At 41.5% G+C, this 24,813-nt stretch overlaps 1 protein-coding gene across 1 annotated transcript in view; it reads right to left on the bottom strand.

Annotated features, from left to right (window-relative positions):
• Positions 1-24,813, bottom strand: part of RELN (reelin) — a 277,609-nt gene that overhangs the window by 59,136 nt on the left and 193,660 nt on the right. The window contains exons 22-30 of the mRNA XM_063396915.1: positions 23,908-24,020; positions 17,164-17,301; positions 16,328-16,514; positions 12,423-12,628; positions 9,465-9,636; positions 8,895-9,095; positions 6,127-6,362; positions 3,306-3,463; positions 2,203-2,410 (exon numbers count right to left, since the gene is read on the bottom strand). Coding sequence (XP_063252985.1) covers positions 2,203-2,410; positions 3,306-3,463; positions 6,127-6,362; positions 8,895-9,095; positions 9,465-9,636; positions 12,423-12,628; positions 16,328-16,514; positions 17,164-17,301; positions 23,908-24,020 — 1,619 coding nt within the window. The remainder of the gene's footprint in view (positions 1-2,202; positions 2,411-3,305; positions 3,464-6,126; positions 6,363-8,894; positions 9,096-9,464; positions 9,637-12,422; positions 12,629-16,327; positions 16,515-17,163; positions 17,302-23,907; positions 24,021-24,813) is intronic.

Below are 24,813 nucleotides of genomic sequence, written 5' to 3'. Positions count from 1 at the left end.
AACTGAATTCTATGCAAGGCATTACTGAATGCAAAACATAATACCAAAATAGGAAAAAGTACTTCCCTTTAATCTCCCCTTTCAAATAACATTAATTTTAACTCCAATAATGAAAATAATTTCTAGGCTGAGGAATTATTTTCTTTTTAGTATATGGGCCTTTCAGTTAACCCATCACACTCTCACAAACTTTGTGTGCCTTTGCTTCTAGAAAAAAAAGACAGAATTAATGTTACAGATGGCCTCAAACATTTCAGTGGGATGCATCTGTTCAGAGCAAGGTGTCTGAATGTCTAAGTTATACATGGCCAACTCAGGCTGCCTTACAGTTAATGAAAGAAAGAAATACATATTTGCAGAAGACAGAGCACTGGTCTCTGCTGTATGCTCTATTAGGATGAGTTGTGTTGCCCTTTTGAAGCAGCTATTCTCTCCTCTGAACACAAATGCAGCCTGGTGTAAGTGCTGTAGTATAAAAAGTCTATGTTCTGATCAAGCAGCATCAGGTAGCACTACCTTTGAGCGCACACTGAAGAAAGAAAAAATCCATGTTGGTGCCATTTGCATTTGAGATGACCACTATGTTCTATCTAGCAAACAGCCCAGGGATGTGGCTTCGAGCTTAAATTGTTCAGGGGAGTTAACCTGCTCATTGTGATGCTTACAAAAAAATAAAATACTGATTTATTTTGACATAACAATGAGTTGCAGCAGGAGAGCAGCTCACACTGTGAGTACATGATCAGAAGAGAGATCATAGTTGCTCTCACCAAGTGCCTCTCTGGTCATTTATGTTTTTGAGGCAGTTTTAAGACAGAAGACAACCACATTCTTGTGCAAAACAGAAGCAGTGCTATATTAAAAACATCAAGCAGCATTGCTCAGAATTTTAAAACATCTTTTAAAATAGTTCAAACTTAGTAAAAATGGAAAGCTATGTATACTAATATCTGGCATTAAAAGTGGTTTCAAACTAATATAAAACTAAAGGGAACACTTTTCTTTATAAAATGATTTCTCCATAAAAGAAGGAATAACTCAAAAATATTGTTTTGAATGCAGACTTCTTGAGGAAGTAGTCTAGACTAATCCCAATGTAACACAGGAATGGAAGTGCTCACATCTTCCCAGAATTCCAGGACAAACATGCACTTGTCCAAAGCATATTTGTCAAACAATTAATTAGTTTAATTAATAACTAATTTACATAATGATCTAACTATGACACACATTTGTCAGACATGCAGGGGACAGAAGTAAGGCAGCTGGTGCAGAGCTGTGCAGTGCCAGGGAGCAGCTGAGGATTCCCCCAAACCAGCAGCTCCCACACTGCCCACAGAGCCCTGCTTGCCTGAGCTGGAGGGGGATCACAGTAACCTCTGGCCAGCCTTTGCTAGGTGAGCCCACAAATTCAATAATGGAGCAAATCATGGCACTACTTACTCTCAGAGCAGTGTTTGTCAGGAGAAATATCTTTTATTAAGCTAACTGCCAAAACTGTAGAGTGCTCAGGGTTTCAGGTGCCTAATCTCTCATGAGACTGGACAAAGCAGCAGCAAACTCCAAGCTAAATAGTGGTTAGAATTAACAGCCCCTTGTTCATCCTAATTACATTAATCAGCTAGGCAATTTGAGAGAAGAGGATAATTGCTACCAATGTAGCAGGATTCAGTACCAGCAGGGAGAGGGGTGAAGGCTTGTTAGCCTCTTGGCTATACAGAAACAATTCACATTCCATTCCTTTGCACTTCTGACAAGTGGAGTAATTCACAACATCTGGCAAGCAAACAAAAGCTCCTTGCTATGCCATGCTCATGCCTGCAATTCAACACAGTCAGAGGAGAAGGAGCTTTTCTCCCCAGCTATGGGCAGAGGCTTAGGTTTTGTGCATTCTCAAGACCATGTCTTCTGCCTTAGAATAGAATGCAAACTATCTCCTCAGAAAGATAGAGAGTTAATATTTTTATTTTATGCTGCTATTCCACTGTTTCTAACCTAAGTATTCTCTTTCAAAAAAAGGAAATAGTACACCTGAATGAACAAAAAAGTATTCTTCTATCTTTCAGGGGTTTTGTACAGGTTATGATGACCATAAAAAAAACCCCAAAACATTTCTCACCTTCTCATATCCACACTTACAACAGGACAGAACAGAGAACATGAATACACAGGCAATTGTGAGAAGCAGCACTGAGCACTGACCTGGTATTTGTGGTGTCCAGGGGAACAGTCCTTGCCTCCCTTTTGCCAGGTCCATTGAAGTACAGAGATTTTCCATCGCTGAGCACACCACAGCCTGTCCCAACCTGACCTCCTGTTATCTTGTACCAGAGAGGGCTTAGCTTCCTCTCAAACCTGTCGAACATCTCACTGTGATTAGGCACATTAGACACACAGGTCCCATGGGATGCTTCAAAAAAACAAAAGAGGGAGAAGCTTTGGTGAGACTGAGTTGGACAGAGTAAGGGTCAGATACAGTACACTGCCACATGCTTCTGTTGCATCTATATGGGACAAAGCACCTGGCTTTTCTAAGAAAATGCCCTAGTGACTGGATTGTAACTTTTTAAACCCATTTTACAAATTTGTATAGGAAGAATAAGCCCTCTTGCTCTAAACTCTAAGATGGCTTATTTCACTAAGTGAAAACCAGCCAAGCTTTATGTTGATAAGGCATTTTTTGCAAACAGAAAAATATTATCCTTCTATATAATTCAAAACAAATCGAACAAAAGATGTTAGCTTATAGCTTTGTTGGTTGAGGGTTGAAAAGATTGCAGTGTGCAACTAATTGTGTCAATCTTTTTTTTTTACACGGTTTGCATTTTGGTTTTTTTCCTATTTCAGCATAAAAGCCCCTGAAACCACAAGTGAGCAGAATTTTCCACAGAAGGGCTTGTCAGAACATATGTTCCCTCCTGGTCCCATGCCATCTGATGGCCAGGGGACTCAAAAATGGCAACAATTCTCTTGAAGATGATCCAAGGCTTTTAAGCAGACTTTTCAGTTTATAATATTTTATTTTGTTTTCTCTTTTACTGCTAGTCCCTTCCCATTCATACAGATGGCGGTGTTCAAAGATTGTGGTTGCCAGAAACATCAACGGTGTCCGCTGCCTTCAGCTGCTCTGCTTTGCCTGTGCCGAATTTAATTTAGCAAAACAAGAAAGATTCCTCTTGGCAGCCCGTGCAACGTATGTCATCATCTATTTTTCCGGAATATTGGAGAGGAAAACCAAGATGCCGTGTTCACAGGTTTAGCTCAGCCAGTGCCTGCAGTAATCCCAGCCGAGGAGGGTGTCTTACCCGTGTAGCCCAGGTCGCAGAAGCAGACCCCCGAGACGCAGTCGCCGTGGCCGCTGCAGTAGCTGGGGCAGGGCTCGGAGATGTAGACGCCGTCCAAGCCGAAGGGAGGCACGCTCTTGTGGGAGCTGCTCTCCTGGATCCAGCGGAAACGGGTCTTGCTGCAGGGAAAAACAGCAGTGTAGCTACTCCTGCCTTCAGCAGCTACTGCTCCTTGCTTAAGGTTAAAAGGACTTTTCCCAAACTAGCCGCTTGCAAATAGGGTGCCTGGATTTCTGTCATGCTACATTTGGGCAATGTTACTTAAGGATATTTCTTCCAGACTTTTTGGCTGCATTTTGGGTTCCTCTGATTCTCTGGCCCGTATCCATCAGTGTGAGGCAAAGAACAAATACATGGTTTTATCAGCAACAGCGGATAATTAGATGTGACTTTGAAGATGCTTTTTACTACTCAGACCAACCTGAGCTGCTAATTACATATCAAAATCCCAGAATGTAATTTCTTACAGTATTTTGAAAGGAACTTAGTAATGGCAGCGATGCAGAGTTTGCTATGGCATTGTACACTTTTGAGTAAAAAACCTCTAAGTTATTTGGATAAAAGAAAAAAAGCCACTTTCTAAATAGAATGACAAATAACCATTCTGACTCTTCATTCCCAAAGTTAAACATCCTGATGGTGAGATGGAGTTATGGTAGACATGGTAAAACATGGATCAAGGAACAAACAAATGATATCACTAATAACTTATCTAAGGCTGCTGAGCTGACACAGCTGGCCCAGAGCCAGTCCATCAGTTCATGCTCTAAAAGCCTAGTCCCAAAATTTAATGGCAGGGCTTCTGACGTGCCCTTTCTTGGAGTGGCTGCAGATTCCTCCATTGGGTGGGGAGGCACCTAAAGATTAATGCTTCAGGCTGAGCAAGAAATTTGCCCATGGTCATTGTATGGGTAAGTAACAACAATCTCTACTTAATAATTGTTTTCACTAGCTTTAATACAATTGCTTTGATAAAATTTCTTCGATGTTGCTTCATGGTGCGCTATATTATGATAATTGTTATAGCTCCAATACTGTGTAGTAAATAATTCTGATTAAGTTCTTCTTGTCTAATTGCTATCATGATAAATCATAAATAAATATATTTATATAAATATATGTAGTTTGCCATCCTTAATCCTTTACACAACTTTGCAGGACAAAGTTGTGTAAAGGCTTCATTACACCTGTATAATCCTTTAGACATAAACCACTGACAAAGCCTAGGGCTAAGATTGGATCCAGCTGCACCCAGGCTCCTCTCTGAGAAGGAGTTTAGAAAGCAGTGGAGTCCTTTCTGGATCTCATGTCTCAGGGGAGGGCTTCTTTGATAAACTTTGTCTGGAAGCTCCCACTCTGCCCACAACAGTGACTGACTTCATAGGAAACTTGTTGAAGAAAAAATATTTTGGTTATTGATTTCCAGTCTTTAACTTTTAGCTGAATGATTTTACATGAGCTCCAAAGATGGGGAACAGATTTAAAATGTCATTGCCAATATAATGAATCAACTAATGTCTTCCTTGCTACTCTGCCTAAAAAATAATAAACTTATTCCTTTTTTGCTGTGCACTGGGATTTGGTAGGTAGGTGATGATTATGCTCATGCTCAGTACCAAATAATGAAATGGGATGCTTTTGGTTAACCCACAAACCATGTTTTCCTAAGTGGCCCTCAATAAACTCAGTTTAAGTTCTCAACATGCTAAGACACTCATTGCAGTCACAATACTTACATTTTTAATGTATTAGCATGAGCTTCTTTTTCCTGATCACATTACTGAACATAATGCCAAACAGATTGCTGCTATTGATTCTTCCCTGCTTGTTTTGGGTAAATCAAATCAGCTGGTGTCAGATCTGTGCAATTTGGCACCTGCTTTTATTGGCTAATTACTGAAGAAAGGACAAACTTGTTATGGTACACACTGCTATTTCAAATCCTTGTGGCAGAGGCACTGGCCCCCCTGCTAGAAATATGCCACACACTCAAATGGGATTGAGGATGAGGGAGGAGGATGGGCCAGAAACGCAGAGGAGCACTAGAGAAGCTGCTGGGAGGCAGGAGGCAGGGGGACATGGCCAGGGGCCTGGTGGGGTGGCTGTGCTGGCAGCACTCGGTGCATCCAACAAATCTGATTGGGGTGTTTTACTGATGGAGTAAGACAGAGAGTAAGGGGGGTGAGAAACTTCAGCCAAATCCAGGTAAGACTGAGAAAACCCTCATGATTTCAAGGCTTTTTTGAGTCTCCAACCATCTGACGTTTTCTTACTTGTATTAATCTGATGCTGAGGTTGTGCTACAGATGGGCACAACTACCATTCTTCCCTCCTTTGCTTGTGGCTGTCCCGGCTGCCTTCAGTGACACAGCACATTATACATCAGCTCAAATACCTTGCTAAGGTTTCTTTGCCCAGTGATAACTAAAATTAATCCGGTTCAAATGGGTTATTTAATTCATGTGACTTATTACTCTCTTGCTGGTGCCTCTGACCGGGCTGACATGGATAAAGACAATAAAGGGATTGATGTCAGATTAAAAAGTGCTGGGTTACTTGCTGCTTTGTAATTTAATTATTTATTATAGACCAATCTGACACCTTTAAAATGGAAATTTCTCACTGCTTTGGGCAGCATCGTATATTTTCCCCAGATCTGCCATATTTTAACACTGCTTTTATTCAGAGCTTTGGAACTTTTTCCTGATGTACCGTTCCAGAAGCAGCCGAGCCAGCTAATCCACGGGTCCCAGTGGCACCCCTGGTTTACAGCGCACCGTACCTGGCTGCCAGCGACCTGGGGATGACGATGGTGACTCTGGTCCAGTCCTCGAAGTCCCCCGTGTGGTAGACGGAGGGCTCGGCGAGCTGGCGGGAGCTGCCCTCGCAGCCCCTGGTGCCCGGGGACGCGGGGTAGCAGCCCTCCTTCACCAGCGACCAGAAGAGCCCCGCGTCGTGCGAGTACTGCAGCAGCACCGGGGCAGAGCTGCTGAACTGGTCCGTGCAGCCGATGTTCAGCTGCAAAGGGGCACAGAGTCAGAGATGAGCTGAGAAACCTGAGGTGCTGTTTGTACTCATGTATTGAAAAAGCTCAATACTTTCTGAGGGTCCAGCCTTGCGGAGAAATGGCTTAATAAATAGCGAGACGGCTTCTGTGCACATGCTTTGTAAAATAAAGGTTTAAATAACAAAAATAAACATTATAAAACAAAGAAATACAAGGCGAACACAGTGTAGAAGACACTCTTACACTGGCTAATGCATTCCAAAAAAGCCCCTAAGTTCTTTTGTGCTCTTTCTTAAATACTGAATGACCTAGGTGGGCTATTTGGCACTTTGCCCATTAGACTGGCAACAGGCTTTGAGGTACACTTCCAAAGCACAGTCAGTCCCTCTGTGCTGGCACTGAGCCAATTACAGTGAGAAGGCCATAGAAAATTCTAGTTTAACGTCCTGATATGTTTCAAGGTAAGCTGAAACTTTTTCCCTTATATAGAAACACTTGTTTGTGTGTAAAAATGCACTACTACACTCATGGGCTGCAAACCACCTTGGACTTTCTGCCCTGGGAGGCTTAATGCTCTGAACCCTGCTGCCAGACAGTGACTGTTGCTTGGAGTCTGTTTCCTACATGGAAATATGACATTTCCCGGTAAAAATTCCCACTATTCCTTCATTATGGTAGCTGGGTTCAGCACACAAAAAAGGTGCAAAGAACTTTCTGAGAGTCTCTGCACATAGCAAGTCCCAAACTCAGTGCAAACTCTGTGCAGGCATCTGCATGCCCGGGAGTGCAAAGAGCTGTATCCTCTGGGATCCATCCCACCTGCAGACCAGTGCGCCCCAGTGTGCCCAGAGGATCAGCCTGACTCCCAGGTTAACCCTAACCACAGCCTTGTCAGACCTTGCAGAAACAATGTCTGGGTGTTGCACTCCAGTTTGAGCCCCCAGAATAGAGTAAAATTTGGATTAAGGCGAAAAATGCATATTAAAATGTGAAATGAGAGTGCAGCCAAGACCAAAATCGACTGCTGATTTCAAGTTTCAGTTTCATTCTTCAAGCTATCAGGAAAATATTAGTTTTCATTAATTTATTGCAGAAATTCTACTTGAGCTGGAGAATGTAAAATGTAAAACAAAATCATTCATGTAAAATGAAATAATTCTAACAAATTACTGTCTTTGAGCTTATCAATGCAAAATTATCCCAGTCTGCTATTTAAAATGGAAATTTCACACACTCACGAAAGCATGGAAATAGGACTAACACATTTATGTGCAGGCTGAAAAGATTTCCAAAAAAGTATAAATTCAGTCCTTAAATAATAAACTTTATAAGGAAGAACTCACTCTTCTGCGACACATTCTTATGTTTTGTATAGTTATGTTACATCGTGAAGTGCTTCAGTGATGGAAGGTGTATGAAACATTTTTAAGTAATTTTTTTAAGCTAGACAATTTTTTAATTGCTGTTGATCATCAAACCTAGAGAATGGAGAATTAGTCACTGAAGTATAGGAAGGTGGTGAAGAGGTAAATAGCATCTTTTGCAGGCTAAATGATAATTATATATTGAGATATCCTTGGGTTTTAGACAATTTAAAGTTTAAACTACATGCAATACTCACAACAAAATTGTACTGAAATCTTTGTTTGTATAGCATTTTATTTGCATATCTTTTAGTTGAAATTAGATTATTTTACAAATCCCAGTATTTCTAACGAACTTTCCTATTTATAGAACTGTGGGAATTATATCTGAAAAGCTGCCTGTAAACATCTGATCTGTTTAATAATTCCTCTTGTAAATTATTCAGTGTCTTTATCCACCAATTATGTAAGGACCATGTATTTGTGGGGAGCTCATTAAAATTACATTGCAACCAACTTCCAGAATTCACCAATGGGATTTCATTATAAACTCAATAAAATTTTGATTAGGGTTCAGAAACAAGAGCTTGTCAAAGCAAATACACTTTCTTTGGAGCCCATATTCTGATGTATTGTCAGACCACTGAAATTTTTGTAAGCTCTTTAAAGAAGAAAATGCTAATTGAAGCCTGTATTCATTGACACAATAAAAGTAAATTGTATGAAAAACCCACACTGGAGTATAGAGCAGTGTGTAAATCCTTAAAGAGTTTAAAATACAAAAAATGTACCCAAACCACTTTGGAGATTTTGTACTCACAGAGTCCCAGATGGGATAAATCCTTTATTGCTTGACAGTGCAGCAGCTTTTCCTAGTACTGACTTGAATATAATGACAGTGACTTCAACCCACTTCTGAAATGTGCTGAAGAGCAAAAAAGCTTTAAGACTTCTCCAGAGGGGTAAAAATGCTTTCCTGCACTAAAGTTTTGGCTATTCTTCTAGAAAGCAGGATGGCATTTTATTCTGTATGGGTACATGCTTGTGCTCTTCACATCTTTTTACGCAATTGTCTAATTTATCACCTTCCTTTGAACTGTGGCCCCAGTGGCACCTTGCAAGTTTTGTCTAAGGGCAGTTTTGCTGATATCCTTGCACAGATATATTTTTAAGGAATACCTTGAACTGCAGGACGTATCCAGGCTTCAGAGTTAAATCTCGAGTCACTGCAAACCGGTCTCCATCTGATTTACCAAAGAGCATGGCAGAGGGCGTGGCAGAGCAGAAACTTTCATTTTTGGTCATCCCTTCGTTGGCCAGCATCAACCATACACTCATCTGGTTCATAGGGTAATCAAATGCTGGCTTTTCATAAAAGTTCTGTTAGACATGAAAAGGAAAGCCAGAGGTATTATCACCTTGCAATGTGACTTCACAATAATTCCCAAAATGATGAACTTTCAAATTTTGCAATTTTTATTTTCTGTAGTTTTCAAAAAATTTTAATTTCCAAAACTTCAGTCCTGACTTTTTGCACAGATACATCATTTCATACTCTGTCACAAAGCTTAGGAGCCTGACAATTTTGTGTAAAGACCCAGGTTGTTCCCACAGAGAGGCACAGCTGCAAGCACTACAGCTGTCTCTTAAGAGACACAGTATTTTCAAAGAAAACTGTATTCAAACAAATCCCCTAACAGGATAGTTCCTGTTTAGTGGGGATGCCCGCAGCTGGCTCTTGCCTATTACCTGTGGTAAGGTGGGATTAACAACAGGAATGATGTGCTTCTGCTTCTCTGACAGAATGATGATGTCGTCGATGGCCCACTGGTCGTACCCTTCCCCTGAGAACACCGGCTGCCACCAGCGAAACCTGGTGCACGGGGTCTTGGCTGCAGCTGGCAGCTCCAGATAGACAAACCTGATCAACAAAATTGAGCAGAACTTCAGAGAACACGGCTTGTGGAGAAATATATCCCTCAACAGGGAAAAGAGGCAGGAAAGCCAGCACGTATCTTACCAGTCCTCAGTGATTTGTGTGTCCAGAGAAGGGCAACGGAGCTGGGGAAGGGTATAAGAGGGAAGGGTATAACTCATATGAGGTGCAGCTGAGGAAATTTGGGTTGTTTAGTCTGGAAAAAAGGAGGCTCAGCAGAGACCTCATTGCTCTCTACAACTACCTGAAAGGAGGTTGTGTTAAGATGGGAATTGGCCTCTTCTCCCAGGAGACAGGGACATGAGTACATTGCCTCAAACTCTGCCAGGGGAGATTCCGGTTGGACAACAGGCAGAATTTCTCTATGGAAAAGGTGGTCGGGCACTGGGGCTCCCTGGGCTGCCCAGGGAGCTGGAGGAGTCACCATCCCTGGAAGTGTTCAAAAAACCCCTGGATATGGCACTTAGTGCTGTAATTTAGTTGATATAGTGATATTGGATAGAAGGCTGGATTTCATGATCTTGGAGGTCTTTTCCAACTTTAATGATTCTATGATGCCATTATTCTATTTTTCCATATATCTAGATACCTCTTTTATACACTGCATATCAAGAAGCCTTCTTTGTTCTTCTGGTCTGTGGAAAATGTAAACTTTTTATGAAAATGTCTGTTTTTTATGCTCTATTACTGTATTGCCAAACACAATAAGGAACTGATCTGAGCTCTCTAGCTTTGAATTAAACTGTTCAGCTGATCCACGTTCAGCAAATCTTAATTTTTTTCTGATGCCAGGAAGTGACAGTTACATATCCTGGCAAAATTAATTTCTCATTTTCTTCTGCTGATTGGCCCTATTTGTAGACAAAAGCATCCTTCTGTTACAATGCAATAGATTATGTAGCAGTTTTCCTTGGGAAAAAATATTTCAGGCCTCCTACAGAGATCATTGTAAAAGAACTTCAGGTCTGCTTGGTTTGCTTTATGTTCAACTTAAAAAATCACCTTAAAAAAATAATGTTAAATAAAAGTTCAAGTTTCAAGCCTGATTACATGTCAAAATTTACAAGAATTAGTAACTTGCCCAGTCCTATTTCAGACAGCTTATTTATATATGCATTTATACATACAATCCTTTATATGTACAAACTCTTCATTTATATGTTTTTTTGTACCATGCACTCTGCTTCACTTGCCAGTTAGGCAGAGAGAGAAGGAATTATTTTTCATTTCTTTTCCAGAGAATTCCTAGATTTACTGTTGGAGAATAGGAATTGGACAATGCGGTCTGGACCACATTTGAAACAAGGGAAAAATAAATCTGCATAGCTATGTTCAGTAAGGACCAGCACTCTTCATTACTCAGAAAGGCAAATGTTTTTTCTAGAAATGTATTGGATAGTCCAGTACTGAAGCTTTCATTATTTAGCTTCTTTGTTGGGTGTGTCCTGTAATTATGACCAAGTAGAGACCAAAGCACTCACCTAGTGGATGAGGGGAAGTGGGTAGCTGTGGTTTGGATTTTAGGAAGGCTTTTGATACTGTACCTCACACCATCTTTAAGGACAGGTGGTCCACCTGTGGAGGAGTGGGTTCACAACGTGCTGGGGAGGGCCTGGCTGAAGGGCAGAGTTCAAGGGGTTGTGGTGAATGGGGTCACATCTGCCCGGGGCCTGGCCACCAGCAGTGCTCCTCAGGTTCAAACCTAGGGAAGACCTGTTCAGGCATTTATCAGTAACATGGATGCAGGAGTTAAATGCACCCTTTTGCTGATGATACAAACTGGGAGGTGCTAGTGACTCTGTTGAGGGTCAAGAGGTCTTGCAGAGGCATCTTGACAGATTGGAGCATTGGGCTTGATCCATGGGATAAAATTTAATGAGTGGAAATGTTGATTCTATGCCTGGGATGGAGTAACTGAGCCCAGGTGTAGATCCCTTCTACATTAAATAGTTCTATTCTATTCTATTCTATTCTATTCTATTCTATTCTATTCTATTCTATTCTATTCTATTCCATTCTATTCCATTCCATTCCATTCCATTCCATTCCATTCCATTCCATTCCATTCCATTCCATTCCATTCCAAATTCAAGAGTTTTATACTTGCAAGTGCCTAGATCACTTCTAGAAAACAACAGTCAGCCAAATTACAGAAGTGCTTCCTAAAGCATTGCTCATTGCAATGCAAAACGACAAGATGAGAAGATAAAATCATTTGTGTGTTGAAAGACATGGACTATGGGTAATAGAAATCATGTTAACACCCATGCAGACAAATACAATTTAAATTTTCACCAACAAGGTATCTGAGAGCAAATTTGAAAGGCTGAACATGATTTCTCCTCCTTAAATATTTATTTAAAGGAGCTTTTGCTTCATATGACATTAATACATGTTCATTAGATCTGAAACCAGAGTCAGAGGAAACAGATTTCTACAAATCTTTTGGGCAAGTTCTGTATTTGTTTGCTGATGTTTTGCAGATATTAGTATTTTAGTCATGTTTCACATAGGAGGTAATTTTACTTCAGGAATAGGAAGGAAACTGATCGGAAATTTTATATTTTACTTCAGATTTTAAGGCCTACTTTCACTGCATTTTTCATTCCTAGTGACAGGAGTTTACTGAGCCAGCCAGAAAAAGTTTCTATATAATGATGACTTCTAAGCATTATAAGCTTAAATTATTATTCATGTTTTCATAAGTTGAGAAATATATATTTTAAAAAGCTGATGACATATGGATTGGTTAGTTTAGATCAAAATTATACCTGGGCTTGCTGAAGTCAGAGAAATACATTTCTGCTAGCAGCTGCCAGTTGATCCCACCGTTATTGCTGTACTGCAGCAGCACACCTTCTTCTCTGCTATCAGGTTTATTGCATGAAGAAGTCTCTCCTCCAATCTGGATGTAAAACTGTACAAAATCCACCCATGTTGTGTCCAAATCCCAGCTTACCAGCTGTCTTTTTCCAGCCTACAATACGAAGAACAAAGGGACAAAAATATTAATTTTAATTATGGCACCTTCACGATGAATAGGCATATTTAAAGTCCATCACAGATGAATATTACACAAAAAATTACACAAGATGGCAGACACTAACTTCTGTATCTACTTGGCATTTTTTGTCTTTCAATTATTCCGCTTGGCCATTCTTTATGTCACCCTGTTTTGATCCCACAAGAACTTTATTATTAGATTTCAACACACAATGCAACTTCACAACACAATTTCTACACAAGAATTTAATCTCATTCCCCCATGGCCCCAATTCAGACTTTGACTTCAGAGGACAAAGAGCAGCTGCTGGATATCCTGAATCAACCTGGGCTAAATTTTTAAGTATTCAGCTTTCTGTTGATAATGCATAGAGCAGTAAAAGACCATTTCTCTAGTCTTATTTCCCTGGTCAAATCTTGCTCTGTACAAGATTACCCAGTCACCTGAAAATTCCTATAATACCTTGCTTGAACAAGAATCAGGGAGTGGCATTTTCTCTTCATGCCTCAGCTGAATAAGATTTGTTCCTACACAAAACTATATTCTTTTCCTAGTGAGCATTGCAAATCAGGAGTGTCTCAACTAAAACCTGTGGATTTAGTTTCAAGTTTACCTAAGCATAGCTGAGAGAAACAAATAGCCTTGTAAAATTTAGTGAACAGCTCTTCTAGAACAGCTCTGAATATGCATGGAGGTCAATGTTGTCACTCCTTGCATATTCAGAAGACAGAGCATATTCATCTGAAGAAAAGCTTTAAGGTTTAAGAGCCTTTTATTGTAACTGAAATTATCCCATACCCCTCTTCCCTTTCTGCCCTGGGGCTTGAGGCTGAACTTGTGGACCTACAAGATGCTACACATCAACCTACAAGATGCTGATTTGGAATATGAAGCTGCCTGTGCCAAGGCAGGACACAGGATGAGGGCAGTGTCCCCAGAGAGGTGACATGCATGCCTTGCACTTGGCACAGCCCTGCCCCAACACAGCATCATGCTGCCACAACCTTTTGTAGGTAGGGCAAAGCCATTTATGTACAGCTGGAGAGAGGATGCAGGGATCACATTTCTGCATTTCTTAAAGTAGCTGCAACCTGGCACCAGCCCCCAAAAAAGATCACAACTCTCATTGTGCCTACTGTTTCTAATTCCTTTAAAAATCCATGCGTTTCTGTCCATCTCCAAGCATAAAAAAGTTTAAAAAAGGAAAACCAAGGCTAAGTTATGGCACTGTGTTTTAAGTAATGTTTTTGGTTTTCTCTCTCTCTTGTACATTTAGGATCCTTATGACAAATTTCCAAACAAACTTGAGATAAACAAGTGATGTGTTCTAGCTGGACACAAGCAAGAAGATTTAGGAGCTGAGATTTAAAATATCATCTGCGTTTTTAAATAAGGTGACAGATGAATTTAAATCCTGTTCCATTCATCACCTCTTTCTTCTTTCTGCACAGCTGAGGGTAAACCCAGCAGAGATAAATGTCTACTGCTTTCTTTCTCAGAATATTTTGCTTTGCTATATAACAGCCTGGGTGCTGAGCTCATTTGTAGACCCTACCAAATAGGCCACCTCACCCTGTGGGACTGACTTCTGGAAGCTGAGCACATGGGGTCAGAAGTTTTGTTGGCTTGTACCACTGAAGGCAAGGCAGTAAAACCTGTGAAGAATCCTTTGACTCTCAAAAAGCTCATATAGGATACCATCATACTGATTTAGTCTGGAATTGTTCTTGTTTTGGTTTATTTGGTTGTTTATTTCCAGCTGAGATGGGAATTCCCTCCTGGATGGTGCCATGAGAGTGAGAACTCAGCCTTGGATGCAGCCCTGACTTTCCTGATGCAGCCTCACGTGGCTGACACTGGCCAGGGTGACACTGATAATCTCTGGGTATTTTGCTTTCACAGCTCATTGGAGACACTGGAATTTGAAACTGTCACCATCAAATCAAGCCAGTAATAGGTAATAAGGGTGCAAAACCCCTGCTGTCCCATGGCTGGAGTGTCCTGGCTGCCTTGGGGATACCCAGCATCCTGACCTGCAGGGGGCCAAGCTCTGATCTAAAACTATTACAGGTGGGTTTTCCATTTCTGCACCCCACAGCAGCTGTGCCTGCCAAAGGGGTAACCACAGAACCACGTTAACTGAGAGAGGGCATGAGAGACATAAAGCCTCAGGGGAATTGCAGGGGCTAATTGAAAGAGCTCTGAATTGTGAACACACCTACAACTGATTAAATGAGTTGTAAAACCAAAGATAGAGGGTTGTCAGGACAAAGCCAACATTAATTCTGGCAGCGGTAATTGATTATGGCAGCAAACATTAGACATTCCAATAAAAAGTGTCTGTTTGAGCAAATGAAAAGAAATGTGAATATGAGCTCCCCAAAACAATACAGAACTCTTAACAACTATAAAAATGATTTTTTATTATCTACCAGTATGGCCCCTAGATACTTTGAGAAAGATCTAAACAGAAATTAAATAAACCACCTTCTGTTGACAGCACAGAGGCTGCTATTACTCAAGAAATGAGTGATAACATAACCCTCAGAGATCAATAGACAGAAGCCAAGAATTTCTAAATGAGTTTTTCACTCCTCCTTAGCAGGAATCAGAAGAAAGATCATAGCAGGTTAATTCTAATTTAGCAAACTACTTTTGAGAAACTTGGCATAAGGAACCAAGCCAGAAGGAAAAACATCTAACAGTGAAGACAATTATGTATAAAAATCCAATTATCACAATTAGCTAGTTATACTGATTGGTCTATTAAAAAATTTTCAGTGCAGAGCTCTATTTCCAGGGGAGCTGGATTTGAGACTATTTAGGAGTGCTGAAAATTATTTCATGGGTTAGATTTTTGTAATGAGGTAAACAACACACAATTACACAGTGTTGCATATTGGGTTATTCTTCTGGGACTAATCTGGCTCTCATGACAGCAGTGGCAGTTTGATCAAACCTTTAAAAGAGAAGCACATAGCTGCATTTATACTCTTCCTTTCAATTAAGAACAAAACAAACCTTAGTACTAGACCTGAGAAGCAACAACACAAAAATAAATCTGTGATTACAACGCATAACCTTACATCTGGTCATAAAGATGTCTTTTTATTTTAGCTATAATTGCTACTAATTAGCAGAATTCCCTATATCTCTTTCCTCTTCTATTATTTTTTTGTCTGCAAAGTATCCAAGTTATACAAAAGAATATTCTCCTTCAGGTTAACCATTTTCTAAAAGCCTGAAAATGGGTTTTTTTCAATGGTTTTGTTCCTGTGACCTGAAATTAAGCTGCTTGTCCCCTGGAAAGCCAACCTTTCCCCATCTCTTACCCAGGACAGTACAGAAGAAACAAATGGGAACTGCTGGATGCTGCAAACTGATTCTTAAAAAAGAAAATGTACAAGTAAGACATTGTGAATATACACACTTCCCAGCACACTGGCAAATTACCACCTTTCATTACAGCTGCTATTTCTTGAATACATAGTGCATGTGTCTTTCCCCATCTCTTTTGATTTCTTTGTTCTTTACCTGCAGAGCACAGCTGTGCTGTTTAACACACTTCTAATGCTGTGTGTAGCTCTCTGCCACCTCCCTTTTCTTTGCCACACAGCCACATTATGCTCCACAGAAACCTGCCTTCATCAGCCTCCCAGCCCTCTCTAGTACCTTGTTGAAGTAGAGAGAGGAGCCAGATGAGATGACCCCACAGCCCTCCTCAGGCTTGACGATCTCTCCCCCAATAATTTCCTGCCACTCTGTCTTCAGGGTCTCTGGGTTCTCAAAATCAGACATGATGGTTGAGGAAAAGGGATTTTCAGGCTGGCATTCAGTACCCTGAAACCCTGAATCACACCTGGAAGGAAGTGCAAACATAACAAGTTTGAAGGACTTTATTTGACACCAACAATTAGTCAAGGTAGCTCACTGACCTTATGAAATTTGGTGTGAAATAACAAATCATTCTGGGATTGCAGTTTTGTATGGTGGAAACAAACCAAAATAACTGAAAATGGGAAAACCCTGTATCTTTTTTTATTTTAAAAAGAACCTCTATGGCGTTCAGAAAGTTTGAAGCAGGGAGTAGCAGTCTGTGTCCTGATTGTCCAGCAGTCCTGGTCCCTGCCATTCTGACAGTGGCTGCCAAGCAGAGCTGAGCTGGTCCCTGGCATCCTTCTGACTCAGCAAAGCAGCTCTGTCTCTGAGCTGGGGTTCTTGTGCAAAGGGCTGGAGGGGCCAGCAAGACACCTGCAGCAGAGCAGCCCTGTGCCACTGAAAGCTCTTCCAGTGCTTGGATCTGCCAAAGGTACAGCTTCTTGGACAGACTGGTGTGGAGCAACTGCAGCTGATGCTGCTTGAATCGTCAACCCCTCGTGGTGCTTTAGATTTTAAATGTTTAATCCAAAAATAAGAACAACAGCCAAGAAAAGGAAAGTATGAAATGTAGTAGGGTGCCTGAAGTACCAGGGGAGCATTGTTAAGTGGGACTGAGAAGTGCTTCCTACCTGCAAACCCCGTGGTCACACCAGCCGTGCCCGCTGCACATGTTGGGGCACTGCTGGCCGATGTAGATGTTGTCCAAGGCCCACTCATCCTGGGCTGTGTAGTAGCACTGGCTCCAGCGGAAACGTGTGGCACTGGACCTAGAAATCAATAACAGTGCATTCATTTCTGATTAAATTCTGATTTACAGCATGGCAGGAAAAGAGGTAAAACTTAACCGAAGGAAAAAATGAAGTTTGTATCCCAGTCACAGCCTCGGCTGCAAAGGTGGCACAATCAAAGACAGATACTTGCAAGTTAACTCTCTATGTGATGCCACTAGCTGCACCAGGCTATATAATGGACTTCCCAGTGAAGGATGACATTTCTGAGGAAGAGAACATTGCAGGGATTTTGAGCATTATTTTATGGTAAGCCTAACTATGAATATTACTGGATTTTTATTATGTTATGGTTGCAAAATTTGAAAGGTGAATCTAGGGCATGACTTTGTTTTTTATATTTTTCATCACAGTTAACAGATTATAAACTGTCTAAAGAGGTTTCTCCTGATATTTATTATTTAAAAAATTATTAAATTTCTTGAGTGCAAGTGATGCCAACTATTTCCATTCAACAATAGTTGACTTTTTTTCTTGGATTTTTTTTTTAATTTTTTTTTTTTTTAATTTTTTGGGGGGGGGTTAGGATGTTTCTAAATTAGATTTTGCTCACATGTTGATGGTGACATTGAGAGCACAAGTTTTTGACAAAGATCCTCTTTCATCATATCTATTTTTTTTCCGCACTGCAAATAACTTGATCTTGACCAACAACCTAAAAACTATAACACCCAAGGTTTGCAGTGGGGAATTATCAAATTAAATTTCTTGCCTAACTAAGATCTAGATATTTGTAATATTCTTCAAGCACAAAGCCTTGCTTTAGCTTCTCCTTTCTAAATAGTTTTATATTCAACAGCTTGTTTTTCTTTACAATAGTGAAGTCAGCTAATATTATCCATTAAAAAATGCTTTCTGTTGGTCCTTTAGGAGATTGTCCAATGTAACACTGACATTTTCCATGGAAATGACTCCTGCTAGGCAAACCCAGCCTGACACCTACCACCCTCAAAAACCAAAGCTGGAGAAGAAAGTGAATCACAAGAAAAGCAATCTTTGTTATCATCAAGCCTTTTCAAGCTGCCGTGCCAAACTATGCACATCCAGCAAGTTACAGACACTGGCTGGTGGCCACTCCCAACCAGGGGACACAGAGACTCTCGATGCTTGTGTCAGAATGAGATTAAGAAAAATATGTTGCATGTGCAGTGGAACAAAGATGGGAAATTGTTCATCATGATGGAGCAAAAGGGGCTGTGCTGGCTGCACAACGGGTCTGGTAAAAAGGGATGGTGGCAATGTGGGCACTGAGGCTGGATTGCATTGATGTAGAGGGGTGGGACAGGGAAAGCAAGGCTGACTGAAGAGAATTAAGAATCCAGTTTTAAAATGGGACAGGCCTGTGTCTGGCCAAGGGCAGGTTGGGGGTGCTGGGGATGAGAAGCAGGCAGTTCCTATTAGAAGCTTCTTTTTTAGCTTGTTTCTGAGCCATATGGTTACTTTATGACGGCACAGGATGTAATGCTGTTACTCTACTGTGAGATACAAAGCCCTTTCCCCACCCCCAATAATTTATGTGGAATAAGACTTATTAAAATGAGTATTGTAAAGGTGGCTGAGCCACCTGCTCACACGTATGGAAGTGAAGAAACGAACAGAGCAGGCCTGTGCAGCTGAAGTGGGCAGAGTGGCAGAGCAATTAGCCACTCTGGCACATATGAGGAGTTTGGTACATTGCATGGATAAATTTTTAAAATACCAGTTTTGAATTTCTTTAAAAAACAAGTGAAGCTGCCCAAGGGCTTGATTTTTAATTGAAATTACCCTTGTTGCCTGTTTTAAGTATCTGTTTGATATTGCAAATACTGTAAGCATTTTTACAGCACTCAGAGTTAATCTGCAGGGGCAAATCTGCTGATTAAATACTCCCTCAGGATATAATGCATTGATGGGTTACATTACAAGAGCTATGAATTATCCATTAAAAGTGTACAATACCAGTAATCAGCACACTAAGGACTTCCTAGGCTTGTGCAGGCTCAATGGGCAGTCAATATTGACCGCAATTATTTACTGTTTGTTTTTGGAGTGCTCTGAAGTCAGCACATCCCTTTGGTGCTGAGGTTCATGCTCACATCAGTGGCACCCCAGAGAGCCCTGACAGAGCCTGTAGGCCCTGGAAAGAGCCGTAATGACTGGTGTTAACTCTAATGTGTGCTGAGGAAAATGACAATACTGAAACCAAAGAATGGCGTTAGAGCAGGCAAACGCGCTCCCTGTGAGCTCCCAGCACAGTAAAACTGTCATGTTATCTTTCCAGGCAGCAGGAGGGAGAGCATTGTGTTCCAGCATCTCTGTTTTTCATCAGGGAGGGTGCATGAGTGGAGTTAGGGTGTGAGACCCTGCAGCCCTGGGGTATTTACAGCAAGCTGGGGGAGATGTACAGTGATACAGAGGCAATTTCACCATGCCATGGGAGTCTCATGTGCCCAACAAGTAGTGGTGCCCTCTAAAAAGAGCTTGGTGTGGCATTGATGACGTTGCCTTGGCCGCTCAGTGGCTGCTGGCAGGAGCAGATGAGCTGCAGGGTGGCTGTGCAGGTGCCCCAGGGCTGGTTCAGGGCACAAGGCTCACACTGACCTACCCAGACAGCAGGGAGAGCCCAGCCCTGTGCAGTGACAGAGGACAGCGCTGTGCCCAGGGGAGCACAACCCCTGGAGCCCCATCTGAGGAGATCCCTGTGCAGCTCTGCTTTGGGGCTGTTCTCAGGACATGGCAAGGCACAGAGCTGCATCAGAGCAGACAGCCCTTTGCTGAGGATTGTGTGGGTTTCACCTGACCAAAAGGTTTCCCTGCAGAGTCTCATTGTCCCGTTCCTGCTGCAGGGGATCACCACCCTCCAGGTGCAGAGCTCCATCTGCCTCCTCGGGTTCCAGATGTTGGCTGCACCTCAAGCTAAGGCTGCACTCAGCTCCACTTGTTACTCAGAAGATGCCCCAGATGAATGCAGTGATTGCAGGAGGGTTTTTTTCTCTCATTTGAGGGGAGGGGAGGAAGGGAGGAGGCTCATTACTGCCTGGAGATGAACATGTGGCCCAAACAGAGGTGTGTGCAGCAGCTGGAGGCTGGGGACAGTCCTCAGGGAGCCACATGCCAGCAGGGAGGAGTTCCTTATCTGCAGACAGACAGCTCTCCCCTGGGGACAGCTTTGGCACCAGGGAATCCCATTGCCCCGGGCTGCAAGGGACAAGGGGCTGCCCTCACCTTCCCACCCAGCCTCTGCCAGGGGTCCTGTGGGGAAGCAATGCCACTGCCACACAGGGCAGGGAAAACTTTATGGATTTAGGGTCCTCCTTGGGTTAGGAATAATGTGTTTTAGGCTGAACTGACAATTGCAAAAGCTGCTGAAAATGCTGCTGAAAATGCTGCTGAAAAACCAGTCCTGCTCACTGTTATTGAAAGCTTTCCAAGGCTGCTCTGCATCTCAAGGTAACAACGGTTTAAGAGGATTATGCTGTTAAAAATGGTAATCAACCATTTAAAAAAGCCATGTTAATTAAGAAAAGAGAATAAGGAGATGAGCGTCAGCTGCATTCTCAGTGATAAAACACTGGTTTTCTGGACAGTCACCATTTGGACATCTACTGAAATGGGAAGTGCAACACTGAGGAGTTTTGAAAGCATTTCTTAAAAGCAAAATAAACTTCCCTAGTTTCTCATAGTTTCTCCATTTTTTTAATGTTACTGGAAAGCAATCTGGCTCTCTAATGACATTACATCTAAGTCAGGTTGGTGTCAAATAGAAGTCATTTTTGTTGTGTGACATTTTGCGTAAGCACAAGGAAATCATTTCCCAGAAGTACTGCAAGTAAAATGATGTTCTGTTATAAAATTTTTCTGATATGTGAGTTAAAATAAAATCACCGCCTTCCCTCCTGATATTAAAAGCCTTAATGATCTAATGCAAATCTATGGCTGATAAAATTATATTTGCTACCTTCTGAGTTACCATAATTACATTTACCCAATTATCCTGAAGCTCTCATTCAGTCATTAGGTGTTGATTTGTTTATGAAGTCAGCAACTGACAGCTGCTTGTATCTCATTAAAGCCTGTTCATATGTAAATGCCTTGCATAAAACTGAAATTAATTTTCATCAGTGTTAGAAATGTTCAGTTCAAGTACAATACAATTTCAGCCAGCAGGTGCTTACATTTAATTTCTTCACTACAAGTCTCATTCTTGCAGCAGATTTTCTACCATCCCAAATCTCACTTAACATAGAGACCTTGTAAACTCATGCTTGCTAGGTGCAGAACATCTACAGATCTGCAGAAATACCAGCACGCCCAGAAAGCTTTACAAGAGAAATAGGTGCTGTTCTGAACAATTTTCCAGCTGCACGAGCACAGTGCCACAGCCTGACAGTACCACACGCCCAAGGTGCAAACCCTCAGCTGGGAGCTGTGCATCCAGGGATAAAAGCTCTGGCAATCAGAGCCGGGCTGAGCAGGGGTGTGAGGGCATGCCGAGGCCACCAAGGGCCAGAGCAAGGCTAATGAGGCATTCCTGAGACCTCCTTTAGAGGGTTGTTTCCCTGGGCAGTAAGCACAGGGCAGGCTGTGTGTTTGGCAGCCTTTGTCTGGTGAAGCAGAAGGAAGGTCCAGAGATGATGTCTCCCCTCAGCCCAGTTTTGGGAAGGCAGAAGGCCTGGCTCTCCACCTCTGCACTGCTCTTCCTGGTCATCACCAAGGCTTTGCCTCTGTGTGGTGGTTGCAGTGGAGGCAGGTGGGGAAGGGACAGGAGAAGGAGGGAGGGCACCCCAAAGAGGAGCCCTACAGAGCATTTTCACTGCCAGCACCTGGCACAACTCTGCATGGCCGGGCTGGCAGTGGAGAGCTGCACACGAATTGTCACCAACCATGCCCGGGGTGTGGAGAGGCAGAAACTTGCTGTCTGCTCACAACCCTGCTCTAAAAACCTGTGAAGGATCCCCTCCAGTCTCAACCCAAAGGAAATGTTGAGCCCTTAGCCTGCTCTTTGCCAGTGTAAAGGAATGTTGGAAAGAGGGGAAAGGGGTGAGAGAGAGATGCAGGTGGTGTGCTGGATTGCGTTTGGTGGGGAACATGCAGCCACCTTCCTCTTCACCCTGACAGCACAATGCAACACAGAAAGTGTGTTCTATGAAGAGCAAAGAGATTTTCAGTGGTAATTTGTACCTTAATTACAAACAAAACTCTGCTAATGGACGGGAATCCCTTCAGACACAAGACAGAGTGTGAAATATTTATGATTTGTGCACAGCATAGAACAGGAACCTGGCTATTACTTCCTCATATTTCTCCCCACAGTCTCCTAAATAAAAATGGAATTATATGCTTTTGTCACCTCATATACTGAGAAAAAATAGTAGATCCTAAAGAAAAAGAGGGCCACAGCATTGGCATCATCATCAAATACACAATGCATAATAACTTGGAGTACAGTATATATTTTATAAATCAGGAATAACAGCCTACTTTACAGTGTAACCCAAAAATTGTAGATTTTTAAACTCCCAAGTGCCTATGTGAACCAGAAGTTTTGCAGATGGTGGCACATAATGGCATGTAAGATTTAGTACATTATAATCTAACTACAAAGCAGTTATTTGTAGACTTACTAGCACCGTTTGGTATTATCTGATTTGATACGTTCTAAGGATTCAATATTTGCCTTTGATATTTTTCCTAGAAATAGGAAATTCTGAATATTGGCTGTTGAGTAAAAAGGTCCAGCGTGTTGAAGGAAGGTATCATTGTGGTGTGGTTGATGGAAATAGGCTGTGCTGAGGCCATGTAGAGTGCAAAGACATAATGAAGAAGGATGGGGAAATAGAATAATGACTTAATCTGAGCAAGCTCTCATTGCAATTGCTGTGATGGATTCAGGTCAAACATAATCAAAATGTAGCTTTAATTGCAATAATTAAATTCTCAAATGAAGGATGCCCTGAAGATTATTTGGATTTACAACAACTTTTTACTTGTATGTTACAATAAAGATTTAAAAATAAACAATGAAATAAACAATTTAGTTAATAAATAAAAATTTTAGAGGAGGCAAATCAAGTTTGATTACAAAATGAACAGGCTTTCTGATAGTTTTTGTTTCTTTTCTTTTTTTTTTTTTCAGGAGAGAATATTATTTTTGAAGACATGCTATAAAAAGAAACAAGAGTTAAAAAATTCCCAGAAATGAATCATTCGTTATTGTTTATGCAAGGCTTTGGTCTGAAGATGCAAACAATAAGGAATGTGCAAAATAAAAATTAACAATCCAAATAAAGCCTTCCTCCAATAGGGCATTTATAGACAAGTGCCACTATTTTTGAAAAGTCTGAACTTTATTAGGAGAGTCAGAGTATGTATTGAAAACAATCCTAAACAATAGTTTCTGTTGATTTCACCAGCATTTCATTCTCTAATTATGTAAGGAATGCATTTTGTGGGAAATACCTGCAACTGGGTCAGCCCTGGCACCATCTATTGGCTTGACCAATCTATTGACCTGCCGAGGACTTGACCTTTGTCACAGCAATTGATATGACAAATTGTCTGCACCACCCCCCCTAAAAAATGTAAAGATAGAAAATTAATGCTTACCAAGTCTTCTGTGGTAAAAGAACAGTGATTCTCCTCCACTGAGTAAATTCGCTGGAGTGGTAAATACTCGCTGATGTGAACTCCTGACAGCTCGGCATACTGGGAAGACATTCCTGAAAATAAAACATTTCAAAACCAGATTTAATGTAGAGGAATAATTGGGAACAGAAACAAGGGTTAAACATTCACAGAACCAGGAGCTTGTCTGGGTCCAGATGTTGAAGTGAAAGACCCAGGAGAGAAAAATCCTGGCACGATGAGAAATTTCTCAGAAAACTAGTAGTACAATTGAGGGTGGAAAAAAGCCAAACGAATCTATTTAAAGAGTTTAGCATTCGTGACTGGCAGTGTTTTGATTTCCTCCACGAGGAATGTATATCTCTTTGTTTTTTACTATCTTCACCCCAGCATCCACCATGGACTATGAAGTGAGGCTACAAGACCACTATGAAGTAAGTCTATGAAAGTGACCTCCATACTATTGTAAAGGTCATTTTAGGGACCTGAAGGCTGTGAGGCTGTGTCTGGGCATGCTGGCTGGCCCCACAGCCCCCATCTGCAGTGGGGAGCAGCAGTAGGAACAGACCAGAGGGCCCAACCACAGCCCACTGAAGTGGTGTCCACAGTCCCTTCCCAAGCTCTGCACCTGTGTCAGCTTTAACACCTACAGCAAGTGGTGTAAATTCTTCCCTCCTGCTTCTAGGACTATTTCTGCATTTAACTCAGATTCCTGTTGAGGTTTGTTTCCCAAATTCTATTTTTTTTTAATTCAGAAAATATTATCATCTTCATCTTTTTAGTATTAAATATAAATTAAGTCCATTATCCCAGCTTCTTACTGATTTCAACCCTGCCCTTCCAATGTTACTTCATTGATTTATTTATATTTTGTCAGAACAGCAGCCA

The sequence above is a fragment of the Prinia subflava genome, chromosome 4, assembly GCF_021018805.1.
Source record: "Prinia subflava isolate CZ2003 ecotype Zambia chromosome 4, Cam_Psub_1.2, whole genome shotgun sequence".
Taxonomy (NCBI): domain Eukaryota; kingdom Metazoa; phylum Chordata; class Aves; order Passeriformes; family Cisticolidae; genus Prinia; species Prinia subflava.
Note: the sequence above shows the minus strand (reverse complement) of the source record. Positions and strands in the feature narration are given on the sequence as shown.